Source organism: Paramisgurnus dabryanus, chromosome 22 (assembly GCF_030506205.2).
Source record: "Paramisgurnus dabryanus chromosome 22, PD_genome_1.1, whole genome shotgun sequence".
NCBI classification, from domain to species: domain Eukaryota; kingdom Metazoa; phylum Chordata; class Actinopteri; order Cypriniformes; family Cobitidae; genus Paramisgurnus; species Paramisgurnus dabryanus.
In genome coordinates this window covers 26,524,173-26,550,859 of record NC_133358.1, presented here as the reverse complement: position 1 = coordinate 26,550,859, position 26,687 = coordinate 26,524,173, and the positions used below count along the sequence as shown (strand labels likewise).

Below are 26,687 nucleotides of genomic sequence, written 5' to 3'. Positions count from 1 at the left end.
GATCGGTGATCTACAGTATTCAAACACCGTCTGCAAGCAAACCATGTTCAGCAAGCTGAGGAAACTCATGAAGGGTCCTACCGTGGGTCCCACCCCAACCTCCGGCTCTGCTTCAGCCCCTTCTCCTCCTCCAGCATCTGCCAAGGTAAGTTATTTAGATTTTAAATTAAGATTAGAGTAACAATCAGAAAAATATGCGGTTTTGTGTGCATTTTTTGTTTAGACTTAATATTTATACTACTTGGTTTAAAATGATCTGTGACCCTTTAACAGCAACACCATAATATTTTGCTAACATCCCATAAGAACATAAACGTTACTGTTGTAGGTGATTAAAAAAACGACAATTTAGCTAAACAATCACTTGTCATATTTGAGAATGTTGTTGTTGTGTGTGCAAAACTACTAATAATGATTGATATCTGCAACTGACAGGAAGAAAAAGCTGCAGACAAGGAAAACGGAGACAAGAAAGATGATAAAGCCCCTAGTGAGTCATCTGTTATCATTGTAATTATCCTCTGAATTATATCATCAGTCATTCTGTAAACACCTGCAAAAAGATATTTTCCAGAAGAGAGGCATTTATATACGTTTCTATTAATGCTGGTGATGATTTTATTACCAGGCAGTAAGCAGCTTCAGGGGTCACTCACTCCATTTGTAAACTGACTCCTGGCATAGATCCCATGTGTGAAACTAAGCTCACTGTTTTTCCTCAGCGGCAGCACCAGCACCGGTACCAGAACCATCCCCGAAACCGGAGGAGAAGCCTGCAGACAATGTCCAACCACCTGCTGAGGGGTAAAACAGATATAAAGTTTTTATCTAATAACTTGTTACAGCTGCAAATAAGAAAAATGGTCATATGTGCCAACCTAAGACAATTAAGTCCAGTAATGTGCATCAGGAAAGTTAATAGGTTAAAGTCTGAACTCAAGTTGGGATGTTGGGATGAGTTTATGTTTGGATAAAGATCCATGACTGTCCAACAGAGACCAGCAAGATTATATGGTAAGGACTCATGGAGCTAAGAAGAGATTATAAGATTTACAGTGTTTTGGTTAAAAAAGCTAAATAAGAAAGAAAAATATATAATTGTGAAATGTTTTCAATATATTTGTAGCGTTTTATAACATCTCTAGATATATGAATGTAGTGTAATGTGTATTTACTGTGTGGCATTGTTTACCAACAACATTTTGGCACGTGTTGTAATGACCCGTCATGACCAGTAGAGGTCAGCAAACAAAAGGAATAAACAGTGTAACTAACTACTAACTAGTGTTTATCTACTATGAACATCCTTTTGTGTATGGTCTCAATTGTTTCAAACATTCACACTATATTAACATAGCATAATGTCACATATTTACATATATATTAGTATTTTAGTTTTAAATCGATTAACTCACTGTAATTTATGAATTTCAAATAATAATGTTAATGGGCATTCGCCATTCAGTGTGGTAATTTAAATTACTTAAGAAAAAGAAGTTAAGTATTGACTCACTAGTAATGTTTAACGTGCAGCTTATACAATTAATGACAGTCTATGAGGCAAGTCATTGCACGGGAATAGATGTCAACATACACATCGTGTCAAAAAAAAAAATGGTCAGAAAAGCTAACCAGTATGTCTGTCATTATAAGATATTAATGTAAAAATCGCTTACTAACCGTTTCTGTGAATAGTTAACTTATAAATCAATGTTAGCTGACGTGTAAAGCTGTGCAAGGATACCAAAGACGGACGTTTCACATAGAAAAAACATCCGCCAATAGGAATTAGTGCGGTTACTAGAAGTGTAAAGAAGTAGTTCCACCCCCAAAAAAAGACTTTAGGGGTGGTTTCACGTACAGGGATTATTAAAGCCTAGGCCCTAATTTAATTAGGAAATATGACTAGTTTATAACCATATAACTAATGATATTCCTTTAAGCTCCTTCAACACTCGGAAAGCTTGCTTGTTGTAAGTGCGCATTGTAAACACTGTTTTGTTTGTTTGTTTATATATTTATATTTGTTGATTTGTTTTAACCAACAGTGGGGAATAGATCTTAATTCCTTTAAATATGCTGTTTGGCTTGCATTATATAAAAATAACATGTCTCAATCCACATGCCCTGCTGAAAAAACCAGCATACCGGCAAGACCAGCATATGTTGTGTTTTGGTGCTGGTTTGCTAGTGAACACCAGCTAAACCAGCATCAAACCAGCACCAGCATTAGCACCAGCTAAACCAGCAACAAACCAGCATTAGCACCAGCTAAACCAGCAACAAACCAGCATAAGCACCAGCTAAACCAGCATTAGCACCAGCATCCCATGCTGGTTTGATGCTGGTTTTTTCAGCAGGGTGCTTACAACATTTTAGTGTCAACCTTGTGAAATGGATGTTACTTTTACAAATTTCACTGATTTATTAATTTATCCTTTTGTATTTTTGACTTAAATAGAGAAGAAGCACCTCCTCCACTTGTCCGGGCCATCGTGACAAACAAGCATTCAGATGATATACTCATTGAGATTGTTAAACGCTTACGGGAACGGACTGAAATGTTCAAGGAGAAGGTCATTGATCCCTATGCGTCCTCTCCAGAGCGAAGCCCACCAGTCAGTGAGTACAGATCAACACTGTCATACATCAAATAAAATAATATACAGGGGGTTTAAAGTGTGCATAACATTTTAGTCCATTTCTGTATTAATAATTTAGTAGGTCATTGTATTATCATAGATATTTTACAGTAGCATAATGTTTGTTCTTCATCTAGCACCTGTCCTGAGGAAACAAGATTACCTGAAGAGAGAGGAGGAGAGGAAACGAAAAGAAGAAGAAGAGAAGAAAAGAAAAGAGGAGGAGGACAGAAAGAAGAAAGAGGAAGAGGAAAGAAAAAAGAAAGAGGAAGAGGAAAGAAAGAAGAAAGAGGAAGAGGAAAGAAAAAAGAAAGAGGAAGAGGACAAAACAAAAGAGGAGGATGTTAAGGACGCAAAGAAGCCAGAAGAAAAGAAGGACGAGAAAAAAGATGAAACAACCACAGAGAAGAAGTCCATGTGTCCAAAGATGCACTGCACCTGTCTAGATTTCCTGTTGAAGCCCATTGAGGACAAAATGGACAAAAAGCTGGGCTCATCCATCGACCCCTTTACAGGTTACAAATTACAAATCTGTATTTATTATTTAGTAAGCCGCAGACATTTTAGACTTTACTGAATATGTCAACAGATTTCCTAAAAAAACAACCACTGTGTGGTTTTAAAACCTCAGATCATAATTCTTGATTCTATTTTTCCTAGACCGCAGGTATATCGCTTGGCTAAGCGTGGTAACTATTGCCTTCAACTATAACCTATGGTACATACCAGTTCGTATGGCTTTCCCGTATCATAACCCAGAGACCATTCCATTGTGGATAACCTTGGACCTCATGGCTGACTGCGTTTATATCATTGACATGATCGTTTTCCAACCGCGACTGCAGTTCTGCAAGGGTGGAGACATCATTGTAAGGAAACCTTTTACCATGCAGGAATACAGCAGGGAAAATAAGTATTTGACACATCAGCATTTTTATCAGAAAGGGTATTTCTAAGTGGGCTATTGACACAACATTTCAACCAGATGTAGCCATCAAGCCAAATATTGAATTCGTACAAAGAAATCAGAACATTTAAGTATACAAGTTGAGCCATAATAAATAAAGTGAAATGACACAGGGAATAAGTATTGAACACATGAAGAGAACAAGGTGCAAAATGGCATAGAAAGCCAGTTAAAAGAAACTTTTTCCACATCAAAAAAGCTTTTATTAAAGGTTCTTTATGGAACCATACAGCCAAAAATGGTTTTATTGCATTGTTTAGCAGCAAGTGTTGCCACAAAAAATAATTTAGAGTTAATCTGTAGCAAAAATCATGATGGCTTTATTGTCACAACTGTAATGCAGAACTAAAGGTTTATGTAAATACAGTAATCCTGCCAATAAAAGACTGAGACAACATTAATAACTACAGTAATACATTTGCCCCATTGACTTCAATTGTAAGTGCAGTAAAATAAGTATCTGATTTCACAATTTTCTTTCAGTATGACAGAGTTGTAATTAAGAAGAAATACCGGGAATCTGGGAGGTTTCAGGTAAAGCAAAAAGATGACATTTGTTGACATTTTACGTTTAAAACAACAGTGTAAAGAAACCCTTATTTCTTGTTATTTCAGAGTGATGTTCTGTCAGTTCTTCCTCTGGACTTGTTATATTTCCTGTTTGGATTCAAGTCCGTCTTCAGGATCAATCGCATAATGAAGGTAATGAACACTACACTTACTGTAAATGCTTGTCATCTTATGGCAGATCCAGAAGCCACCTGCAGACTCAATCTCAGAAAAAAGATACAAAAGTCATCACAGGGACGTTACCTTTTAAAAAAAAAATTGTGTAGTTATGTACCCTAAAGTTTAGGTACCAGTATGTATAAGGTACCAATGTATACCAATATGCATACATTTTTTTTAAAGGGTAATGACTGTCGTGATAGCAAGTTTTGTACCTTCTTGTACGTTTTTTCTGTGTGCATAAACTGTGCTGATTTTGGGGTAAAATGTATTTCATGTTATTAGCTGCATGCATACTCAAATTAGATTAAATATTTAATATCAAATGTATACGTGACAAGAAATGGTTAACTTTGTGAATGACAAATGTCATGGTGCGTTCACACCAGACGCAGAAGAAGCTTTTTGCGGTGTTTTGTGTTGATGCAGATTATTTGTTGCTCCACTGTAATGAAAATAAATTGACTTTACTTAGAAAATAAATAAAAATGCCTCAAAAACTTTGACGTTGATTTAACTTATTAGATCAACTTTGTGATTGTGTATTTGTTAATTTTTTTTAAGTATTACAGGTTATCTGGTAGCTATGATGAATCATGGAGAACCATACTTGTCAATATGCAGTTATCTTGATTTTTTTAATTGATATTTTGTTTTATTCTGAAGTTCGAGGCATTTTTTGAGTTCAGTGATCGTCTGGAAGGTATTTTGACAAGAGCGTACATCTGGAGGTATGTAACCAAATCTTTCCTTTTTACTAGATCATATTGTCGTACCAATCAGATCATACTTCTTTTTTTGTTGTTCTTTTTTTAAGAGTAATTCGTACCATTGGATACCTGATGTTCATGCTTCACCTCAATGCCTGTATGTACTACGTTGCATCTGACTACCAGGGCATCGGAAAGACCAAATGGGTGTACAGCGGCCAGGGCAGCGCGTATGTTATTCTATCTACTATTCAGATTCATTCAAAATATAAAGATTATTTTATATTTTTTGGTCTGTTAAGGTAAAGTATGTAATTACTGTAATAGCACAGCCGGCTTTTGGGTTTTCGTATTCTCGTAGCTACCTGCGCTGTTTCTTCTATGCGGAAAAATCTCTCCTGATGATCGCAGAACTTCCTCTTCCTGAGACCATATTTGGTCAAATCTTTCAGATGACCAACTATTTTTTCGGTGCCATATTTTTGTCCATCATTCTCGGACAGGTAGACTTTTGTCTGTGAAGCTTTGGTCCTAAAGCGCTTCGTGGTTTTTTTTGTTGGTCATTTTCAAAGCTTCTTTTGTGTTTGATTTTGGCTTTGCTGAACAGGCTTGTCTGATGTCTGCCGCTTAATTGTTGTAAAACAGACTTTTTACCTTCTTTTAAACTAATCAAAATATACCTTTAAACTAATATTCTCTCTCTCACTTTGCCTTTTACAGGTATTTACGCTGTTATTATTTTGCTGTGCGGACCCTGATCAACATCGGTGGTCTACCCGAGCCTCACACAGTGTTTGAAATCACGTTTCAGTTAACAAACTTTTTCATTGGTGTCTTTGTCTTCTCAAGTTTAATTGGACAGGTACATTATGTGATGATCATAAGCTCCTCCCCTTAATCCCGCCCCTAAAAGTTCTCCCTTCAGTCATGAATCAAGTTCATCTTACAATGTCTTAGTCTGGAAAAAAGATTAACATAGCATCAATTCATTTGTTTTTTCACACTGATATGTAGTGACCACACAATAACAGTAGAAAGCAACCAATCGACCAGATTTGTTTCTTGTTACAGATGAGAGATGTCATTGGCGCTGCTACTGCAGGGCAAACCTACTTCCGTGCATCCATGGATGGTTGTGTGGCTTACATGGTGACAAACCGCATACCAAAACTGGTGCAGACCAGAGTTCGCACCTGGTACAACTACACCTGGTACTCTCAGGGCATGCTGGGTAAAATCTAAGTTTACTGTAAACATTATTTAAAATGAGTAATCCAGAGAAAAAAAAACACTTTTGGGTGATTCTTGCGAAATAAGACTTATGAGGTGTCATGAAACATTTTGATAAGAAAAGTAAATGCAAAGTAAAACATCTATTTATGTACTATTTTTCACATGATTTTAAATGACATCATACAAACCAATTTTGTTGTTTTTTCCACATTTAAGCGGAAAATGTTCATTACCGCAACGTGTCCATGACTGGATTTGGGTTCTTTGACATGGAAATATTTATAATTAAAAAAATCTAAAAAATAAAAAAGCTTCAGTGCATGTTATACTATAAACATTTACAGTAAAGAAACATGTGGTATTTGGTGATCATTGTTAAATGTAGAGACAATAATAAGGAATATAAATGTGTCCAAGACCAATTCTCTCATTTTCTGCAAAGATTTTCAATCATTGTTTAAGCCGTCAAGGAACTAACATTTTCAAAAAAAAAAAATTTGTTGAAAGGGACACAATTGACTGTGACACACAAGATGGCTACCATGTAATTTTTTCTCTCCAGATAAAAGTTGAAATTTGGTTTGTCATAGTACCTAGACAACGTTTTAGTTCTCATTACCGAAACATGAGTTTGTAAATGCATATATTTAATGTAATATCATGTTGCGGTAAAGATAATGCTAATCTTAAAAAATGTAAATAATTCTATAGGAAATATTTTAAAATCCTCTAATAATAATGGTTATAGTAAGTTCAGACCTCAAATTACTTCAATGGCTTTTAAAAAAAAATTGATGCTGGACACCTTCTAAGTCTGGATTTCTTTTGAATCACCCTTTTACTTCCCAATGTTTATCAAAAACCTTTTATATATGTAACTTTAAATGTTAGTTTTTTTTAGATTGTAAAAACCATGACGCATATACAGCAATTATAATGTATACATTTCCATATCTACTGTTTTTTTCATGTGCCAAATTGACATTCAGTGCCCGTTAAACTAAGCAATGTGTATGAAGGTCGATAATATGTATTAAAAGGGACATTTCACAAGATTTTTTTAACATCTTTGGTGTCCCCAGAGTACATATGTGAAGTTTAGTTCAAAATACATATAGATAATTTATTATAGCATGTTAAAATTGACAATTTGTAGGTGCAAAAATGTGCCGTTTGGGTGTGTCCTTTAAAATGCAAATGAGTTGATCTCTGCACTAAATGACAGTGCCGTGGGCAGTATTATTCCCTTCCGACATCACAAGGGGAGCCAAATTTCAATGACCTATTTTTTATATGCTAGTGGAGAATGGTTTACCAAAACTAAGTTACTGGACTGATCTTCTTCACATTTTCTAGGTTGATACAAGTACTGGGGACCCAATTATAACACAAAAGTCCGATTTTCATGATATGTCCCCTTTAAAAGTAATTCACAAATTCTTTTACTTCTCAGATGAGTCTGAGCTTTTGGAACAGATGCCATTGGTAATGAGAACGGCCATCGCTGTGGACATCAATCTTGCTACGTTCCAGAAGATTGACCTCTTCAAGGTGGGACAGGTTCATTAACAATAAAACATACAGTCATACAGTCAATTATCTAATGTTTTGTTTCTTCTACAGGGATGTGACAATCAGATGCTTGTGGATATGCTACTGAGACTAAAGTCAATTGTGTATTTGCCTGGAGACTTTGTGTGTAAGAAGGTAAGTTTTATGAATAATTTTTCTCAGTTTATTATTCGTACACGTGCCATATAAGACATTAAACCAGCCATCAAAACTAAATTTTTGACTCTCTTTTATTTCTACAGGGGGATATTGGGAAAGAAATGTACATCATTAAAGCTGGAGAGGTACAAGTCATCGGTGGACCGGACAATAAGATTGTCTTTGTTACTCTTAAGGCGGGATGTGTGTTCGGAGAGATCAGGTAAACTTTTAAATGATGTAAATTTTTTTTAGAGAAAACAACTGATATTTTGAGCTTTTAATAAAAAAAAAAAAATGCACATCAGCGCTAAATTCAGATATCTGGTATTTCAAATCTCATTGGTTTTAATGAAATATCATACACTCTCAAAAAACAAAACAATGGCTGTCAATGGTGCAGTACCCTTCAAAAAGTTCATCTTTGTACCTAAAGGGTGCATACTGGTACCTAAAAGGTATTGGTACCACAATGTATACAGTACATACTGTATTCAGCCCATTCTCATGATTTGCTCATAAATAGCATGCAATGTGAAGTCTTGCAACACATACGCCAAATTCCAAAGTTGCGTGCATATGATACGTCAGTACTTCCCATTCACTTAATATTTTTGTGTCATTTTATGAATTGGTTTCCCTGTATATTACAATTGTTCCTTGGGTTTGGGGTTGGAACAACTTTTTGTTACATAAAATGACATCCAAACCCCAATTCTAACCCCAACTCTAAGCGACAATGGTTTAAAAAATAGACAAAAACATGGAGAAACCTATATATTAAATGACATCCTAAAGTAAATCCCAAATCGGACCCAAAAGCCAAGCGACAATGGTTTAAAAACAGAAAAAGAATGAAAACCAATACATAAAATGACACGAAAAGATGTGTCGTATAAAGTGAACGAGAAGGGGCGTATCATATGCATGCAAAATTGGAATTTGGAGTTCGAACTGGCCACGCCCACAGGATGGGGAATGGTTGATTGACAGGTCTGGTATATTTGTTCCCAGTCTTCTCCAGTCTTCTGCCAATGGAGGAAACAGGAGGACGGCTAATGTAGCTGCTCACGGGTTTGCCAACCTCTTTGTGTTGGACAAGAAAGACCTCAACGATATCTTGATTCACTATCCTGAATCGCAGAAAGTTCTTGCCAGGAAGGGACGGTGAGTGAAGGTTGTCTTCAAACCAGCTGTTCATATATCCAGACAGACAAATATACACTCAAACGAGTGTTCATTTGAATGAATCAGCTAAGCAGTAAACTGATTATCATCACTCATCAGTTGCCAGAATCTACACACTGCCACCAAAGTCTGTGTCTTGGACTGGGTCGTTTTGATCTGGGTCTTGAGGTTCTAGTATTAGTTTGGCTCTCCACCACTGAAATGTAAAATACTGGGAAACATATTTATACAGGAAACTGATGAAAGCCAAGGGTCCGGCTGCGGCCAAAGTCGATGAGGAGAAGAAGAAGGGCTTGGCTCTGTTTGGACCCAAACCACCCACTCCCAAACTTCTTCGTGCCTTTGGAGGAGGTGGAGGTGCTTTCATTAAGAAAGGCTTTCTGGACAAACTTAGGGTATGACACCAAACCTTCAGTTGAATGTGAATGATCCATACAGTTACGTTAATATTATATACATATACATATATACACACAAATATATATATATATATATATATATATATATATATACATATATATATATGTATATGTATATATATATATATATATATATATATATATATATATATATATATATATATATATAGCATATATTGTTTCAAAAGTGTTTCTAAATGTAAATCTAATTAATTTTTTATATTTACTTTATCTTTTCTAGAGTGCTGCTACCACAGATCGTCAATAATTCCACCAACATAGCTATCATATATATTTGTTAGTATTTATTATCTTTTGAACTAATCTACATTCATATATATTTATTATATGTTTTAACGTATTAAGTGTATTAAAAGAGAAAGTGTCACGACTGGGTTGGAGAGACAGGACGCAAACGCAAGGTTCCAAAATAAATAACATTTAATGATCAAACACGAGGGATAACACGGTGAACACAGGAACATCCAATACAGGGAACAGACGGGGTAGCAATGACAATGATCCGGCAATGAGTGTGACACAAACACTGGTATAAATACACAAAGACTAATGACACACAGGTGGAATGAATGATGTGATAATTAACAAGTGTCCAGGTGATGACAATATAGAACAGACACAAAACATGACACGGATCACCGTGACAGAAAGGCTTGTTTTATATATAAGTAGGATACATGCAGTTGACATTATTTATGAATTAAATTAAAAGAGTCTTCAGTACACAGAAGTTTGACATACATATATGGTAACCATGTAGTATTAAGGTTTAACATATTTGTGAACATAGGTCTTACAAAAGTCACTGAGGAGTCAGTAAATCTCCCATGGGATCTCACAGTTAATCTTGTTAGTCAGGCTGGGACATTGTGAGTTTAAATTTACTAAGTAGTGTTTCTAAATATGGACCCAGAGCTACAAACAAAGCAGGAATAGCCCATGGCTCTGGAATAACACCAGACTAACCCACACCCACAACTGAGTAATAATTTCAAGTAATCTTTTATAAGGAAATATCAAAAAGAAAGGTCACTTAATAATAATCGCATTTTAAGAGAAGGGTCATGACTGGTTTATTTGATAGCAAGCAGTGCGCTGTGATTGGTCAGTGTGATGAATGATGGGAAGAGGGTTGTACCATAGAGGGAATTAATAGAGCTCTAAGAATTAATTGAAGCAGGTCAAGAGTTCAGATATCAACAACAGTTGGTTAAGATCAGCAGAGGAATGGGATGGTAACCTGTGCAGTTAACAACCATGTTCAGTATGTTAAAAGCGCTCTTTAGGCTCAAAACTTTAGCACCAGCAAACCCTGGACCACCTGGATCTGTCTCTGCTACGCCCCCAGCACCTGCCCCAACTTTTACCCCTGCACCTGCCCCTTTGGCAAAGGTAAGACGACCTTCTGCACAACATCCTTTCCTCTTAAAGACTTAAAGATATTTATTTAATAATAATTATAAACAAATGTGTATGCCAGTTTGCTTTACTTAATGCATATGTGTCTTATTAGTTTAACATGTTATTCATAAGAAATAAAGCATTTAATTGAAATGGCTAATATTTACAATAGTTTTTTACAATAATGTTTTTTTTTTTAACTTAATAGGGGCATTTTAGTGCTGGACTGTATATTAATTAATCGTTATAGAGAGATCTTATTTCTATAAGATGATGCCATAGCAGACCACTCCCAGGAAAATGATCAATATTTAGATCATATGTACAACACCATAACTTCTGAGTTTCATTACTAGCATGTTTATTATGTTGTTTGCATTTTATATTTTATTCTATAATAGTGACATCCAATGATTTGCTATTGTTCCATATATTGCTATAGCATTAATATTATAATAGTACTATATTGCTATACTTGCTTTCTATACATCTAAACAAATTTACTTTACATTTTTAATTACTATAAATTCTTTACTAATCATTATCAATATAGTTTTTATTAACCAATAGTCTAAATATCATTTAACGCTAGTTTAAACGTCATTGCCTTAAAAATCCAAATGTTTTTTCATGAAGACAAATCTTTGTGTTCACAGGAAGAGAAATCGCATGAGAAGAAAGATGAAGAAAGCAAAAAAGAGGAAGAGAAGCCAGCTGGTGAGAACATCAACCTGACCTTCATCATTTATAAAGTCTCATCAACAGAAGAAGAGGAAAAAATGATCAAACTAAATATAGAAATTTTCTTAATTGTGTGTAAAGTTCATGCTTTTATCACTTTGGATAAAAGCATCTGCCAAATGCTTAAAGGGATAGTTCGGACAAAAATGATATTAAACCCATGATTTACTCACCCCCAAGCTGTCCGAGTTGCATATGTCCATCGTTTTTCAGACAAACACATTTTCGGATATTTTAGAAAATGTTTTAGATCTTTCAGTTGATTAAATGTAATGTTACGGGGTCCACGACCTTCAAGTCCAAAAAAAGTGCGTCCATCCTTCACAAATTAAATCCAAACGGCTCCAGGATGATAAACAAAGGTCTTCTGAGGGTAATCCGCGCGGTGTTGTTGTAGAAATATCCATATTTAAAACTTTATTAACGAAAATAACTACCTTCCAGTAGCGCCGCCATCTTAGACTCCTCTGTATTCAGGAGAGAGTATTAGCGTAGTGGACGCACTTTTCTTAGTGACGTATGACAAATTCGGAGGACGGGGGCACATAGCAGCAGCAGAGTAGCCTCCGTAGGCTGCGTAAGCTCTCATCCTGAATGCGGACGCGACTAAGATGGCGACGCTACCGGAAGGTATTTATTTACGTTAATAAAGTTTTAAATATGGATATTTCTACAACAACACCGCGCGGATTACCCTCAGAAGACCTTTGGACACACTTTTTTTGGACTTGAAGGTTGTGTACCCCGTAACATTACATTTAATCAACTAAAAGATCTAAAACATTTTCTAAAATATCCGAAAATGTGTTTGTCTGAAAAACGATGGACATATGCAACTCGGACAGCTTGAGTAAATCATGGGTTTAATATCATTTTTGGCCAAACTATCCCTTTAAATGTAAATATACTTTAAATCTTAAAGGGACACTCAACTTTTTTGAAAATATTCTCATTTTCCAGCTCCCCTAGAGTTCTCCAACTCTAACTGTGGTTTCACACCAGCCGCGTTTGAGGCGTCAAATTCGCGTCTACCGCGTCTAGTTTGGCGCTTGAAAATGTTGAGTTTACTCGCTTCATTTGCGCGTGAAAGCCGCGCATGAAATTCTAGTCATCGAGAGATTCACGCGGAAATTCTGCGACTCCGCTCACTTCCTGTTATCACATAACTAGTAGAACAAGCTCCTGATTGGTTAACGAGGCATGTTTTTCCGCCAAAGTTCAAATTTTTCCACTCGCGAGTTTCCCGTGGCAACGCTCAATTCGTGCCATTTGCGCAAACTACACACACGAATGAGGCGGAATCGTGTCTACCGCGCCGCGTTAAATGCCTCATTTGCTCCGCGAGACCTCCATATGTGCGCCAACTCGTCTTCACATTGACTTAACATTGAAATCACTCCCGCTTGACGCCTCTATCGCGGCTGGTCTGAACGCAGCATAAGGGAGCTGGAAAATGAGCATATTTTCAAAAAAAGGGGAGTGTCCCAATATCTATACCTACATACAAACTGGGAACTAAACTTTTTGTTTTTCCTTAATGATAAGCATAGCTGTAAATGCTAAATTGTTTAAGTTTCTCAAAACATATAAATGTGTCCGGTTTTCTTTAGAACCAGCTCCTGCACCGGCCCCGGCTCCAGAGCCCCCTAAACCAGAGGCCAAACCAGTGGATTTAGTCAATCAGACAACAGAAGGGTAAGAGTTCAGATCACCTGTAGAAGATTTCACCACAAGCATTGTGGAGTAGGAGAGTTAAAGATGCGAGGGTCACAAATCTGCTGGACCATTGTTCGATTAAAAGCCCAGCTGAAATATGTTCTGTTGGTTCTGTCTGATATCTTTTACATATCCTTCATGTCATTGTTAGAACCTGTTGTGCTTCTTTCTTCTGCTCAATGATTTACGCTGTGTGACTTTAAAAGTAGCTGAGAGCAGATTACGGGATCTGTTGCATTTGTGACTTAAGAGGATCATGGAAACGTCCACATGTTCGCACAGGAGCGTTCTTGGTTTTACATTTATGCATTTGGCAGACGTTGTTTTCCAAAGCTGACTGGTAATTTTAAGTTAAGGTTTATTTACATTTCTGTTCAGCATTACAATGATTAAATTAATGCAAAAAAGTTGCATCAAAAAAAAAAAATTGAATGGAATATGAATATGTATATAATTTCTTGAATCAATGAGAACCATGCAAGGATGCTTTCTTCTGTGTTGCCATCCCTCATAGTTCTCATGCCACCCCCTTGCCACCTCATAAGTCATTTTCTAGATCTGTCCCTGCCATTACTAGTCAATTTATTTCATTTTATTTTACTAATTCCTCTTTATTTTGTATAGTGAGGAAGGTGCACCTCCACCTGTCATCATTAACAGATATGTGGATGACCAGCTGAGAGAGATTGTGAGGAAATTAAGGGAAAGGGTTGAGTTATATAAAGACAAAGTCACCGACCCTTACGCCTCGTCCCCGGAGCACAGCCCTCCCGTCAGTAAGTAAAATACTAACCTTTTATTTTTAAACTATTTAAACATTATAGATTTTTTTATATTTCAGGAAACTTTAAATAATTCATGAACATTAACATTTCACTTTATGCATGTAAGCTTTAAAACACTACCAACAAAAACAAAGGAATAGAAAGAGAATAGAGAGAAAGAGAATTTATACTGGTCAATTATTCTTCAACATAAAAAAAAAGATTGGCATAGGCCAATATAATTTATAAAAGGTACAAAAGCTGTTACTCGGACGGTACTATTTCATAAAGTACACTTTTGTAGCTAAAAGTGCATACCTAAAGTGGTACCAAATGGATACTGTATACAGCAGTGGTCTCCAATCTATGAGTTTCCCGCCAAAGCACATTCTATTAATAGCCTCAATTTTTATATTTATTAATTACATATTTTATATTAGCTTGGCTTCTTTTATGTTAACATTTTAAACAATGATAAAACTTATCAACAAGTAAAATAAAATAAAGTAAAACAAAAATGTTTTGAGTAGACTATACATCAAAAAGTAGCCCTCCATTGTGGTAGCTCTTTCTCACAAAAAAGTTGGAGACCCCTGGTAAACAGTATATCTATACCTAAAAGGCACATAAGAAGACCTTTTCAAAGGGTATCGTCCCACTTTTGTACCATTTTTTTTTTTCTAAAAATGTAGTATGCTTTTTCATTTTTAAAGGTGCAGCGTGTAAATTTAAGCGGCATCTAGTGGTGAGGTTGCGAATTGCAACCAACGGCTCAGTCCACTGCTCACCCCTTGCTTTTGAAACACATAGAGAAGCTACGGTAGCCACCACTGGACAAATATGTCATCTTCAGAGACAACTTAGTAAAAAAGTTTGTCCATTAAGAGCTTCTGTAGAAACATGGCGGCACAAAATGGCGACTTCCATGTAAGGGGACCCTCGGTGTATGTAGATAAAAACGTCTCATACTAAGGTAATAAACACATAATGGTTCATTATGAAAGATCTTTATACACCACTTATAATAAAGTTTTGTATATTATTTTGCATTTTTGTCAAGAGATCCTTCAAAAAATTACACACTGCACCTTTAAGCAAAATGATTACCAATCACCGATTCAATGACTTTACTGAATTTATTGTTCTGAACTCTGATATGTCCAGCGCCGGTTTATCGAAAACCAGACTGGATCAAAAAACAGGAGGAGGAGCGACTAAAACGAGAGGAAGCCGAGCAGAAGAAAAAAGAGGAAGATGCAAAGAAAGCAGCCTTGAAGAAAGAAAAAGAGGAGAAAGAGAGAATAGAGAAAGAGGAAAAGTTAAAGGCTGAGAAAGAAAAACTAGAGAAGGAACAGAGAGAGGCCAGCTGTCCCAAAATCAAGTTCACATGTATAGACACACTGCTCCAACCTTTGGAGAACAAGATGGACATGTACTTAGGGATGACCATCGACCCGTTCACAGGTTAGATTGTTGTGTGCTCTTCACTTTCTCTGGAAATCTGTCTCCCCTTGTGATGTCAGAAGGGGGTCTTATTATAATAATATCGCCCCATAATCTGTCCCATCCCATCCAACAACAGCACAGCATTTAAGGGGACACACCCAAAAACGACACATTTTTGCTCACACATACGTATTTTGAACTAGAACTTCACATAGCTACCCTGAGGACACTATAGGTTCATTTTTTTTTTTAATTTTGTGAAATGTCCCCTTTAATTCTAGGAAATTTTTGTTTGTCTTTCTCACCAGATCGTCGGTATATCAAATGGCTGAGCGTTGTCACAATTGCTTTTAACTACAATGTTTGGTTGGCCACGGCACGCATGTGTTTTCCGTATCACACGCCACTGACCATCCCCTTCTGGATATGTTTCGATATTCTGGCAGATCTGGCGAACGTTATCGACATCATCGTCTTTCAGCCACGCTTACAGTTTGTGAAAGCAGGAGACATCATAGTATGTTTTAACACAGATTATTTTATAAATTAATTATATTTGAATTTTTTTCACTGTAAGGTGTTTTCATAAAATCTAACTTTGACTTTTAGAAAGATAGAGTGATGACGAAACAGAGGTACAGAGAATCTGCCAGGTTTCAGGTCTGCAACATTTACATACACTATACATACCCACATAAATATACAAGACTCTCTGTCTGTGAAAACCCACCTAATGTAAAGAACGCTCTGTGAAAAATAACTTCGATATATTTATTGACTGAGTAAGGTCATGTCAAATACTGCAATAAATGTGAAATCAATGAGTTAAAACCAAACTTTGATGCTCTTAATGTCATCATTAGATTATAAGACTTTAACCTGTCAGGGTCTTTCACAGACAGGGCATATATTCAGGGTTCCCACAGGTCCTTGAAATCCTTGAAAGTTTGTGAATCTGGGGGAAAAATTCAAGGCCCTGGGAAGTTTTTGAAAATATACATACATAGATATAGGTCATAGGTCAAGTGCTTGAATCTATTTTATGCAAAAAGTTTTCTGGAAAATCCATATGATTCCCTGTGTAGTGTAGGGTAAAATCATAAAAATTCTCTACTTTTTAAGCACATGTGCTAAACTGTTCACTTTAAATGTTTATATCTTCTGTATGCGAATGTTGAATGTTGTGTTTGACACATGAAAACGTCTCTGGTTACGTATGTAACTGTTGTTCCCTGAGAAGGGAATGAGACGCTGCGTCTCCCTTGCCATACTTCCTGCGTCCCTGTAACGCCGTCTTTGGCAATATTTCAGATAGCGATATACTTCCTGGCTCCCGCTTCACTCTGTCATTGTCGTTAAGCCTTACCATTGGTTGAATTTAATATACAAATTAAAGGCTCCACCAGACGGGACGAATTTAAAATCGTCGGCCGATTTTCCAACTCTGAGAGACCCCACACACGGCGATAAAACATCGCGGGTCTAACAGTTTTGGTCGTACAGTTAGTGGTGCGCCGCCACATGGCAAAATCAACACATCACACACGAGCCGATTTGACTCCCGAGCAGTCCCAGGTCAGACGGGAAATCTCGCAAAATCTCTCGAGATCAAACGTGATTTCAGAGTAAACAATCATGGCGGACGAAGAGGATGCTGTGGCGATAGTTTGCAGTTTGTTTTTATCCGAAAAAAAACGTTCTCAAAAGAAAAGGCGATGGTCAAAGAAGTGGAGACAAGACAACGCGAGCATGGACTATACTTGCTACATCATGATATGGAGGTGAGTTGTTGTGACCCGTGATTTTGTTTACATGACACCGGTACATCCTCGCTTCCTCGTCACCTCGCTTTCTGATTGGCTACACGTCACAGTCCACAGGCTGCATGCTCGTTTGTCCCCGGGAGACACCACACACGAGAAGAAATCGGGCCAAAAAAATCCAACATGTTGGATATCCCCGATTTGAGATTGGAGCGGTCCCGAGGTGCTTCCGAGTAGACGAGAGCAGTCTAAACACACCACACACGGCAAGAATATCTGATCAGTTTATTTTACGATTATCGGAGCATCCTTAAGATTGTCGGAAGGGGTGAATCGGGGCTAAAATCGGCCTAATTATCCTGCCGTGTGAACCAGGCATAAGACACACTTACACCTGGATGCATCCCCAAAGTGTCACCGCAGTGACGCAGCGTGAGTTCCCTCGAAAGGGAACTGTAACAATGTATCTTTAAGGTAACACGATGTAACCTTGCTCTCACTTGAAATTTATCCCCACATTTAGTTCTTGAATTTGAGGGTATTGGACCTGGAAAGTCCTTGAAAGGTCCTTGACTTTGAAGTTAACTAAGGTGTGGGAACCCTGAATATTTACATGGGTGTTTTTACATCTACTTTAGTGATTGTTTAAACTTTTTCTCTCTAACAGACAGACTTAATAAGTATTATACCATTTGACTTGCTGTGTTTCCACTTTGGATTTACGTCAGTTTTCAGGTTAAACCGGTTTATGAGGGTCAGTACACCTCCCCACCAAACACAGATTTCTTTAAACTGCATTATTTACATCAGTTGTGTAGATGCAGAGCCGTAACCACAATAGACACTGAGGGGGACATGCCCCCCCCAATAATCAGAAACTTTGATCTTTGTTTTACGCATATGTGACCCTGGACCACCAAAACAAGGGTCAATTTGTTAAAATTGAGATTTATACATCAAATTAAGCTTTCCATTGATGTATGGTTTGTAAGGATAGGACAATATTTGGTTAAGATACAACTATTTGTAAATCTGGAATCTGAGGGTGCAGAAAAATCAAAATATTGAGAAAATCGCCTTTAAAGTTGTCCAAATGAAGTTCTTAGCAACGCATATTATTTATGATAAATAATTTTTTTATACATTTAATAATATCTTTATGGGTCTTTATCTTTACTTTATTAAAAAAAACAGATAATTTTGACCCATGCAATGTATTGTTGGCTATTACAAATTTACCCATGCTACTTATGACTGGTTTTGGGATCCAGGGTCACATATATATAGCCCTGAATTTTTTTGTCCCCCCTCCAATGTTCAAGATGTGGTTACAGTCTTGTGTAGATGTGGTTGTGATTACACAACATGTGTTTCTGAGCTATGATTAAAGTTTTTGTCTTTGTGTTTCAGTATGAATCATTTTTCGAGTTCAGCGATCGTCTAGAAAGCATCATGGCTAAGGCTTATATCTGGAGGTATGCTGGAGAAATATCACCAACATACTGTAGCAAATACTGGTCCCCAATACCCACATAAAAAGTACTGTAAAAAACTTTAGTTCAAAAGAAAGGTATAAGAATTTACAAAAGTTGTCACTGGGGTGGTACATTTTCAAAAATGTACCTTAAAGGCGGGGTGCATGATCTCTGAAAGCCAATGTTGATATTTGAAATCACCTTAAAAAACACACCCCTACCCCAATAGAATCTGGACCTTCATTTGATAGACCCGCCCCACAACCCAGGCAACGATGTTGGTTAATAGACACGCCCCTTACTGCTGATTGGCTGCAAGTGTGTTTTGGTACTCGGCCCGACTCCCTTTTCCAAAGTGTTTTTTTTTTTTAATCATGCACCCCGCCTTTAAAGTTTCATATCTGTACCAAAATGGTACATATTGTGGTGGTTTCCCAGACAGGGCTTATCATAGTCCCAGACTAAAATGCATGTTTAAGATGCCTTTATTTAAAAACACGTTAAGCTGATGTATCTTAACATGTTAAGATGTTGTTGGTCATTGTTTTGTCTCAAGATACACACCAGTAGTTTTTTTGTAAGGTCTGTTTGTAAAAAAAAAAAATGTCCCAATATAATTTAGGCCTAGTCCTGGATTAATTATTATCCCTTTCCAGGAAACCGCCCCCATTAAGATCTTTTTCAAAAGGTACCATCCCAGTGGCAACTATTGTACCTTTTTTCTGAGAGTAGTAAACTACAATAAAGTAGTTTGCTTTAGTATACTACAGTAATTTTGTTGATATATACTATAGTATTCTGTAGTATGGTGAATTGATTAGCTGTATTAAAGGAGTAGTCCACTTTGTAGATGGGGCCCATTGACTTACCATAGTATTTTTTTTCCTACTATAAAAAGTCAATGGACCCCATCTTTAAAGTGGACTATTCCTTTAAATACTGTAGTATACTTTAATAGTAACTATGGTAAGCTTCAAAACCACTATAATATCTAAGGATTTTACTATAGTTGATTATAGTAAATACAAAAGTATACTACAAAATGTTTATTTGGGGGGATGGTGGTGTTGCCGTTAAATCTTTTTTACCAGTTTAACCAGCAGCCTTCCTTTCACCAATCAGCATAAAGTTTAATCCGTAAAAATTATCCGTAATATACTCTTTTTGTTTTTTAGAGTTGGCCGCACTATTGGATATCTCCTTTATTGCCTACACCTCAACTCTTGTCTGTACTACGTAGCATCTGAATACGAAGGACTGGGCAGCACTAAATGGACATACGATGGGAAAGGAAATGCGTATGAACTCTTCATTTCAAAATCACAGCTCTCTATTCAGAAAGTAAAAGATGTATTTATTGTTTTTATTGTTTTCGCTTTCCTAAGTTATCTTCGATGTTATTATTTCGCCACTCGTACCCTGATCACTATCGGAGGTCTTCCTGAGCCCCACACTCTCTTTGAGATCGTTTTTCAGCTGGTGAACTTCTTTACGGGCGTCTTTGTCTTCTCCAGCTTAATTGGACAGGTGAACTTTTTAAAACATATTTAACTTAGAAGTTGATATCTCTGGAACGTCTGACATCTTTGTTTCAATACAGATGAGAGATGTCATCGGAGCGGCCACGGCCGGTCAGACCTACTTCCGTGCCTCTATGGATGCCTGCGTGGCATACATGAATACTTACACCATCCCTAAACACGTGCAAAACAGAGTACGCACTTGGTACAACTATACATGGGACTCGCAGGGAATGCTCGGTAAGATCTTACAGCATGGGAACGCACACCGATCCCTTATTTGAAATGTTGTTTTTGCATAGTACCTCTAGATGCAGTTTGATTTGGTTAAGCTGTAAAAATCTCGGATATCTTCACAGATGAATCAGAGCTGTTGGACAAAATGCCTCTGGTGATGAGAACGGCCATTGCTGTGGAAATCAACCTCGGCACCTTTCAGAAGATTGACCTCTTTAAGGCAAGACAGTGTTATCAAAATGAGAAAAATCACTCATTCCTGTAATGGAGCGCATTAGATAAAATGAGAGAGTGCAGGATGAGTCATCAATATTTTTGATCTGTTTTCTCAGATGAGTAAGGTTATATATTTTTAATGCATATATTTCTAAAACAGAATTTTGTAAACGTTTGGGACTAAAAATGGCCTTTAAGACTATAGGCATGGGCCGGTATGAGATTTATGGCGGTATGATAACCGTAAGCAAAAATACAACTGTGTTGCAGTATTGCCATTGTAACACTAAAATGTGTTATTTTCAAATGTCTGCGTATAAAAACATCAACTTTTTAACTGGAAAAAATACATTTTATTTTTAAGCAACATGCAACGTTTATGCCAGGTAAAAATAAACCCTTTAAATGATAATATTCTTTCAAATATGTAATTGAAATGTAAACATTTTGTAAACACAGTTCATAACTTGAAAATGGTATCACAGAAAATCTTAGTGGTTTTGAAACCTTGACTCTTTAAAACCTCGGTATACCTTGAAACCAGTAACCGGCCCATACCTATTTAAGACAAATGTTTTTTGTGTCTCTAATAATGCAAAAACTTTGTAGGCTGAACATAACTTTCCATTATTGTTACCCTGACAAATCGCTTTAACACACCTAAAGGATTATTAGGAACACCTGTTCAATTTCTCATTAATGCAATTATCTAATCAACCAATCACATGGCAGTTGCTTCGATGCTTTTAGGGGTGTGGTCCTGGTCAAGGCAATCTCCTGAACTCCAAACTGAATGTCAGAATGGTAAAGAAAGGTGATTTAAGCAATTTTAATCGTGTCATGGTTGTTGGTGCCAGACGAGCCGGTCTGAGTATTTCACCATCTGCTCAGTTACTGGGATTTTCACGCACAACCATTTCTAGGGTTTACAAAGAATGGTGTGAAACGGGAAAAACATCCAGTATGCGGCAGTCCTGTGGGCAAAAATGTCTTGTTGATGCTAGAGGTCAGAGGAGAATGAGCCGACTGATTCAAGCTGATAGAAGAGCAACTTTGACTGAAATAACCACTCGTTACAACCGAGGTATGCAGCAAAGCATTTGTGAAGCCACAACACGCACAACCTTGAGGTGGATGGGCTACAACAGCAGAAGACCCCACCGGGTCCCACTCATCTCCACTACAAATAGGAAAAAGAGGCTACAATTTGCACGAGCTCATCAAAATTGGAAAGTTGAAGACTGGAAAAATGTTTCCTGGTCTGATGAGTCTCGATTTCTGTTGAGACATTCAGATGGTAGAGTCAGAATTTGGCATAAACAGAATGAGAACATGGATCCATCATGCCACGTTACCACTGTGCAGACTGGTGGTGTAATGGTCTGAGGGATGTTTTCTTGGCAAACTTTAGGCCCCTTAGTGCCAATTGGGCAAATGTTTAAATGCCACGGCCTACCTGAGCATTGTTTCTGACCATGTCCATCCCTTTATGACCACCATGTACCAATCCTCTATGGCTACTTCCAGCAGGATAATCCACCATGTCACAAAACTCAAATCATTTCAAATTGGTTTCTTGAACATGACAATGAGTTCACTGTACTAAAATGGCCCCCACAGTCACCAGATCTCGACCCAATAGAGCATCTTTGGGATGTGGTGGAACGAGAGCTTCGGCCCTGGATGTGCATCCCACAAATCTCCATCAACTGCAAGATGCTATCCTATCAATATGAGCCAACATTTCTAAAGAATGCTCCTTTAGCACCTTGTTGAATCAATGCCATGTAGAATTAAGGCAGTTCTGAAGGCGAAAGGGGGTCAAACACAGTATTAGTATGGTGTTCCTAATAATACTTTAGGTGAGTGTGTGTATATATATATGTGTGATCATTCACATTGTGTGTAAGCGAGAGAGAAATTTTTTTTTTCGACCAGTGTTTTATTTATTTTTTCAAGCTACAATAAAATGCACCATCAGAATGTACTTTTGCATGTGAAATATGAGCTCCTGCCCTCTACTGGAGAACTCTTTATATACACCGATCTCATCTTTTCTATGCGTACATGTGGGGTGTCAAAGTAAATCCATATTACAGTGTTATAAAGCATTCAACCGTGATGATAACAATGAAGATTTGCTCTTATTTAACAGCAAATAATAAAAGTAAAATTTATCTCTCTAGGGTTGTGACAACCAGATGCTTGTGGATATGTTATTACGTCTGAAATCCATTTTGTACTTGCCGGGAGACTTTGTATGTAAAAAGGTAAGACCATCTGTAAATCGACATTGTTCTTCACATCCGAAATTTCACAGATAAACATATCTCATCATTCCACGCAGGGTGACATTGGGAGAGAAATGTACATCATTAAAGCTGGAGAGGTGCAGGTCATCGGTGGACCGGACAATAAGATCGTGTTTGTGACTCTGAAAGCAGGTTGTGTGTTTGGAGAAATCAGGTACAATTTGGGATGGGTGTGAGTTGAAAGTCGTTTAAGAGAGATTTTTTTTAAAGATTATGAAGCCAAACATTTTTGTCTTGAATAAAGTGTATCATTTATCTTGCACAATAAGATCAGAAACTTGTGATCCTGGACCACAAAAACAGTCAAGTATTATGCAAAAGCCAAAAATACATATTATGTAAATCAAAACATATATTTTTGTGAGTGGATGCTAAAGACTTAATTTGGACAACTTTAAAGGTAATTTTTCACAATATTTTGATATTTTTGCAACCTTGGCCTTCCAGATTTTCAAATAGTTGTATCTCGGCCAAAATTGTCCTATGCTAACAAACCATACATCAATGTAAAGCTTATTTATTCATTATATCAAACTGGTTTTGTGGCCCAGGGATGTTTAATGTTGTCTTGTTTATCAGTCTCTTACAGTCAGCAAAAGATGGAGGCAACAGAAGGACGGCAAATGTGGCTGCTCATGGATTCGCCAACCTCTTTGTACTGGACAAGAAAGATCTTAATGACATCCTGGTCCACTATCCTGAATCTCAAAAAGTTCTGGCCAAGAAGGGAAGGTGAGTCAGACTGAGTATTTTTTCAATATCAAGGTAATATTTTCACATAATGTTCTTTACAATTAATTTTAGCTGGGTGATCACAGGCAGGGTCACATTTGACGGTTCTTTAAAAAAACACCACTGTTTTTTTTTCAATATTTTACTATGTTCTTACCTTAACTTAGATGATTTGTAGTGCTGGGCAACGATTAATCGCAATTAATCGGATACAAAATAAATGTGATTTTTTTGCATAAGATATGAGCGTGTGCTGTGAGTAATTATTATGTATATATAAATACACAAATATTCATGGAAGTATTTAAGAAACATTTAGATGTGTGTGTGTGTGTGTGTGTGTGTGTGTGTGTGTGTGTGTATATATATATTTATTTATATTTTTATATATTCTATTATATATAAACAAAAAATGGATATATTAATAAAATGTTCTATAATGTATATGTACGTGTCTGTGTTTAATTATACATAGTTATTACACACAGCACTGACACATATTATGCAAAAATGCACTTTTATTTTGTATGCGATGAATCGCGATTAATCTTTGTTCAATGCGTGCACTTTTAATCTTTGTACAGTGCTTCTTGAATGTGTTAGCATTTAGCCTAGCCCCATGCATTGCTATGGCTCCAAACAAAAGTTTTATTTTGTGCCACCATACTTACTCGTGTAACTACTCATGTAACAGTCTTTAAATGGGAAAACATGGAAGTGTTTGGTGGCTTCTAAATTCATCCCTGTTTGGAGCCATAGGAATGAATGAGGCTAGGCTAAATGCTAACACATTCACGAGGCGCTGTACAAAGATTAAAAGTGCACGCATTGAAAAAAGATAGGCATGTATTAATTTGTCTAAATTGAGGTAAGAACGTAGTAAAATATTGAAAAACAGTGGTGTTTTCCTTTAACTAAAACGTTTTTGACTAAAAGACAATTCACTCTGTGCTATTAAGGAAACTGATGAAAGCCAAAGGTAAAGCTGTCCCAGAGGACAAAGAAAGGAAAAGGGGATTGGACCTGTTTGGACCCAAACCACCCACTCCAAAACTGTTGCGTGCTTTTGGAGGCTTTGGGAAAGGAGGTTTATTGGAGAAACTCAGGGTATGTGATACTTACATAAACATACTTCTTAATGGTGTAATAGTGCAAACAGTACTGTAGGCCTATTCTTTATTCTAATCATTTATCCTAATAGATCAGATATCTGAATAAAATATATTTTTTCTTTAGGCTCAAGCTGCAGCAGAGAAAAGGAATTGAGAAATTAATTTATCTATTAGATCATCCACCAGTCTCTTTAATAAATCCCTGTTATCATTCATCCATCCATCCATCCATCTATCCATTCCCTTCAGTATTTTCTTCCTTGTTGTTACTTCGATGGTTTGCGATTGGACATCATACTGCAGATTGTGTCTCAGTCTGTGAAAACCCAGCTAAAGTCATTTTTCTGATTTGCTGTTTTTTACATAAACTCATTGTACATAATGTAAAGACCATTCTGTGAAAATATATTTTGATATCTTAAATATTGACTGAGGAAGGTCATGTCAAATATTGAAATTAAAGTAAAATCAACTATCATCATGATATTATGAGACTTTCACATGGATTTTACAGACACGGTCACATATAGTATCATTAAATAGTTAGATACTGTCCACTAAAAGTCATTATTTAACTGGTTTTGCACTGTACTAGTCAAAAATGACTGATTTGTGTGGGGCTTTCTCTGTGCTTTGTCTCATGTTTTTAATTTTTAAATAAAATGCTTATTATTTAACCAATTTCCTGTCATTTTTCATAGTATTATTATGTAGCAAAGGTGAGTACACCCTTCACATTTCAGCAAATATTTAAGTATATCTGGGTGTTTCTCGCAAAATTAGACTTGCGAAGGTGTAATGAAACATTTTGAAAATAAAAGTGAGAGTATCAAAATAAGAAGCATACAGTTATAAACATCTCTTCATGTACTATTTTGCACATGATTTCAAATGACATCTTAAAAAACAATTTAGTTGTTTTTTTACATTTAAAATTTTCATTACCGCAACGTGTCCATTACTGAATTTGGGTTCTTTGACATGGAAATATTTATAATTAAAAAATCTAAAAAATAAAAAGCTTCAGTGCATGTTATACTATAAACATTTACAGTAAAGAAACATGTGGTACTTGGTGATCATTGGTAAATTTAGAGACAATATAAAGGGATATAAATGTGTCCAACACCAATTTTCTCATCCTCCGCAACAATTTTCAATCATTGTTTAAGCTCTCAATAAACTAAACTTTAAAAAAAATTGTTGTAAGGGACATAATTGACTGTGACACTCAAGATGGCTACCAGGTAAGCATTTCTTATTTTTTCTCTCCAGATAAAAGTTAAAATTTTGTTTGTCATAGTACCTACACAACTTTTTAGTTCTCATTACCGAAACATGAGTTTGTAAATGCATATATTTAATGTAATATCATGTTGCGGTAATGATCATTTTTGATAATGATAATCTAAAAATGTAAATAATTCTAAAGGAAATATTTTTTAAATCCTCTAAAAATAATGATTATAGTAAGTTCATAAGAAAAAATCTTATATGTGCAAAAAATTGGCTTTTAAAAAATTCTGCTGCTGGACACCTTCTCAATCTGGATTTCGTGAGAATCACCCATCTTCTCAAGGGACAATGCTATGTAAAGTTTGGATATATTTTAAAGTAGTCAATGTGCTACTTG

General features: G+C 36.4%; 2 protein-coding genes across 3 annotated transcripts; both read left to right on the top strand.

The window, feature by feature from the left end:
• Positions 1-737: 737 nt before the first annotated feature.
• On the top strand, positions 738-9,959 carry cngb3.2 (cyclic nucleotide gated channel subunit beta 3, tandem duplicate 2). Its single transcript, XM_065259087.2, has 16 exons — positions 738-804; positions 2,462-2,622; positions 2,780-3,157; positions 3,303-3,511; positions 4,093-4,143; positions 4,225-4,311; positions 5,005-5,069; positions 5,156-5,278; positions 5,769-5,910; positions 6,120-6,279; positions 7,735-7,832; positions 7,905-7,988; positions 8,096-8,214; positions 9,006-9,158; positions 9,412-9,574; positions 9,840-9,959. The coding sequence occupies exons 2-16, from the start codon at positions 2,562-2,564 to the stop codon at positions 9,864-9,866; spliced, it is 1,920 nt and encodes a 639-aa protein (XP_065115159.2). The 5' UTR covers positions 738-804; positions 2,462-2,561; the 3' UTR covers positions 9,867-9,959.
• Positions 9,960-10,875: 916 nt separating this feature from the next.
• cngb3.1 (cyclic nucleotide gated channel subunit beta 3, tandem duplicate 1) lies at positions 10,876-25,686 on the top strand. Of its 2 annotated transcripts, XM_065258534.2 has the most exons (18): positions 10,876-11,011; positions 11,677-11,737; positions 13,372-13,456; positions 14,102-14,253; positions 15,406-15,705; positions 15,996-16,204; positions 16,297-16,347; positions 18,118-18,204; positions 18,861-18,925; positions 20,101-20,223; positions 20,311-20,452; positions 20,526-20,685; positions 20,805-20,902; positions 23,085-23,168; positions 23,246-23,364; positions 23,790-23,942; positions 24,902-25,049; positions 25,179-25,686. In XM_065258534.2, the coding sequence occupies exons 1-18, from the start codon at positions 10,877-10,879 to the stop codon at positions 25,206-25,208; spliced, it is 2,202 nt and encodes a 733-aa protein (XP_065114606.1). In that variant the 5' UTR covers position 10,876; the 3' UTR covers positions 25,209-25,686. The 2 variants fall into 2 exon arrangements, with proteins under 2 accessions (XP_065114606.1, XP_065114607.1); XM_065258535.2 differs by lacking the exon at positions 18,118-18,204.
• The last annotated feature ends 1,001 nt before the right edge of the window (positions 25,687-26,687 follow it).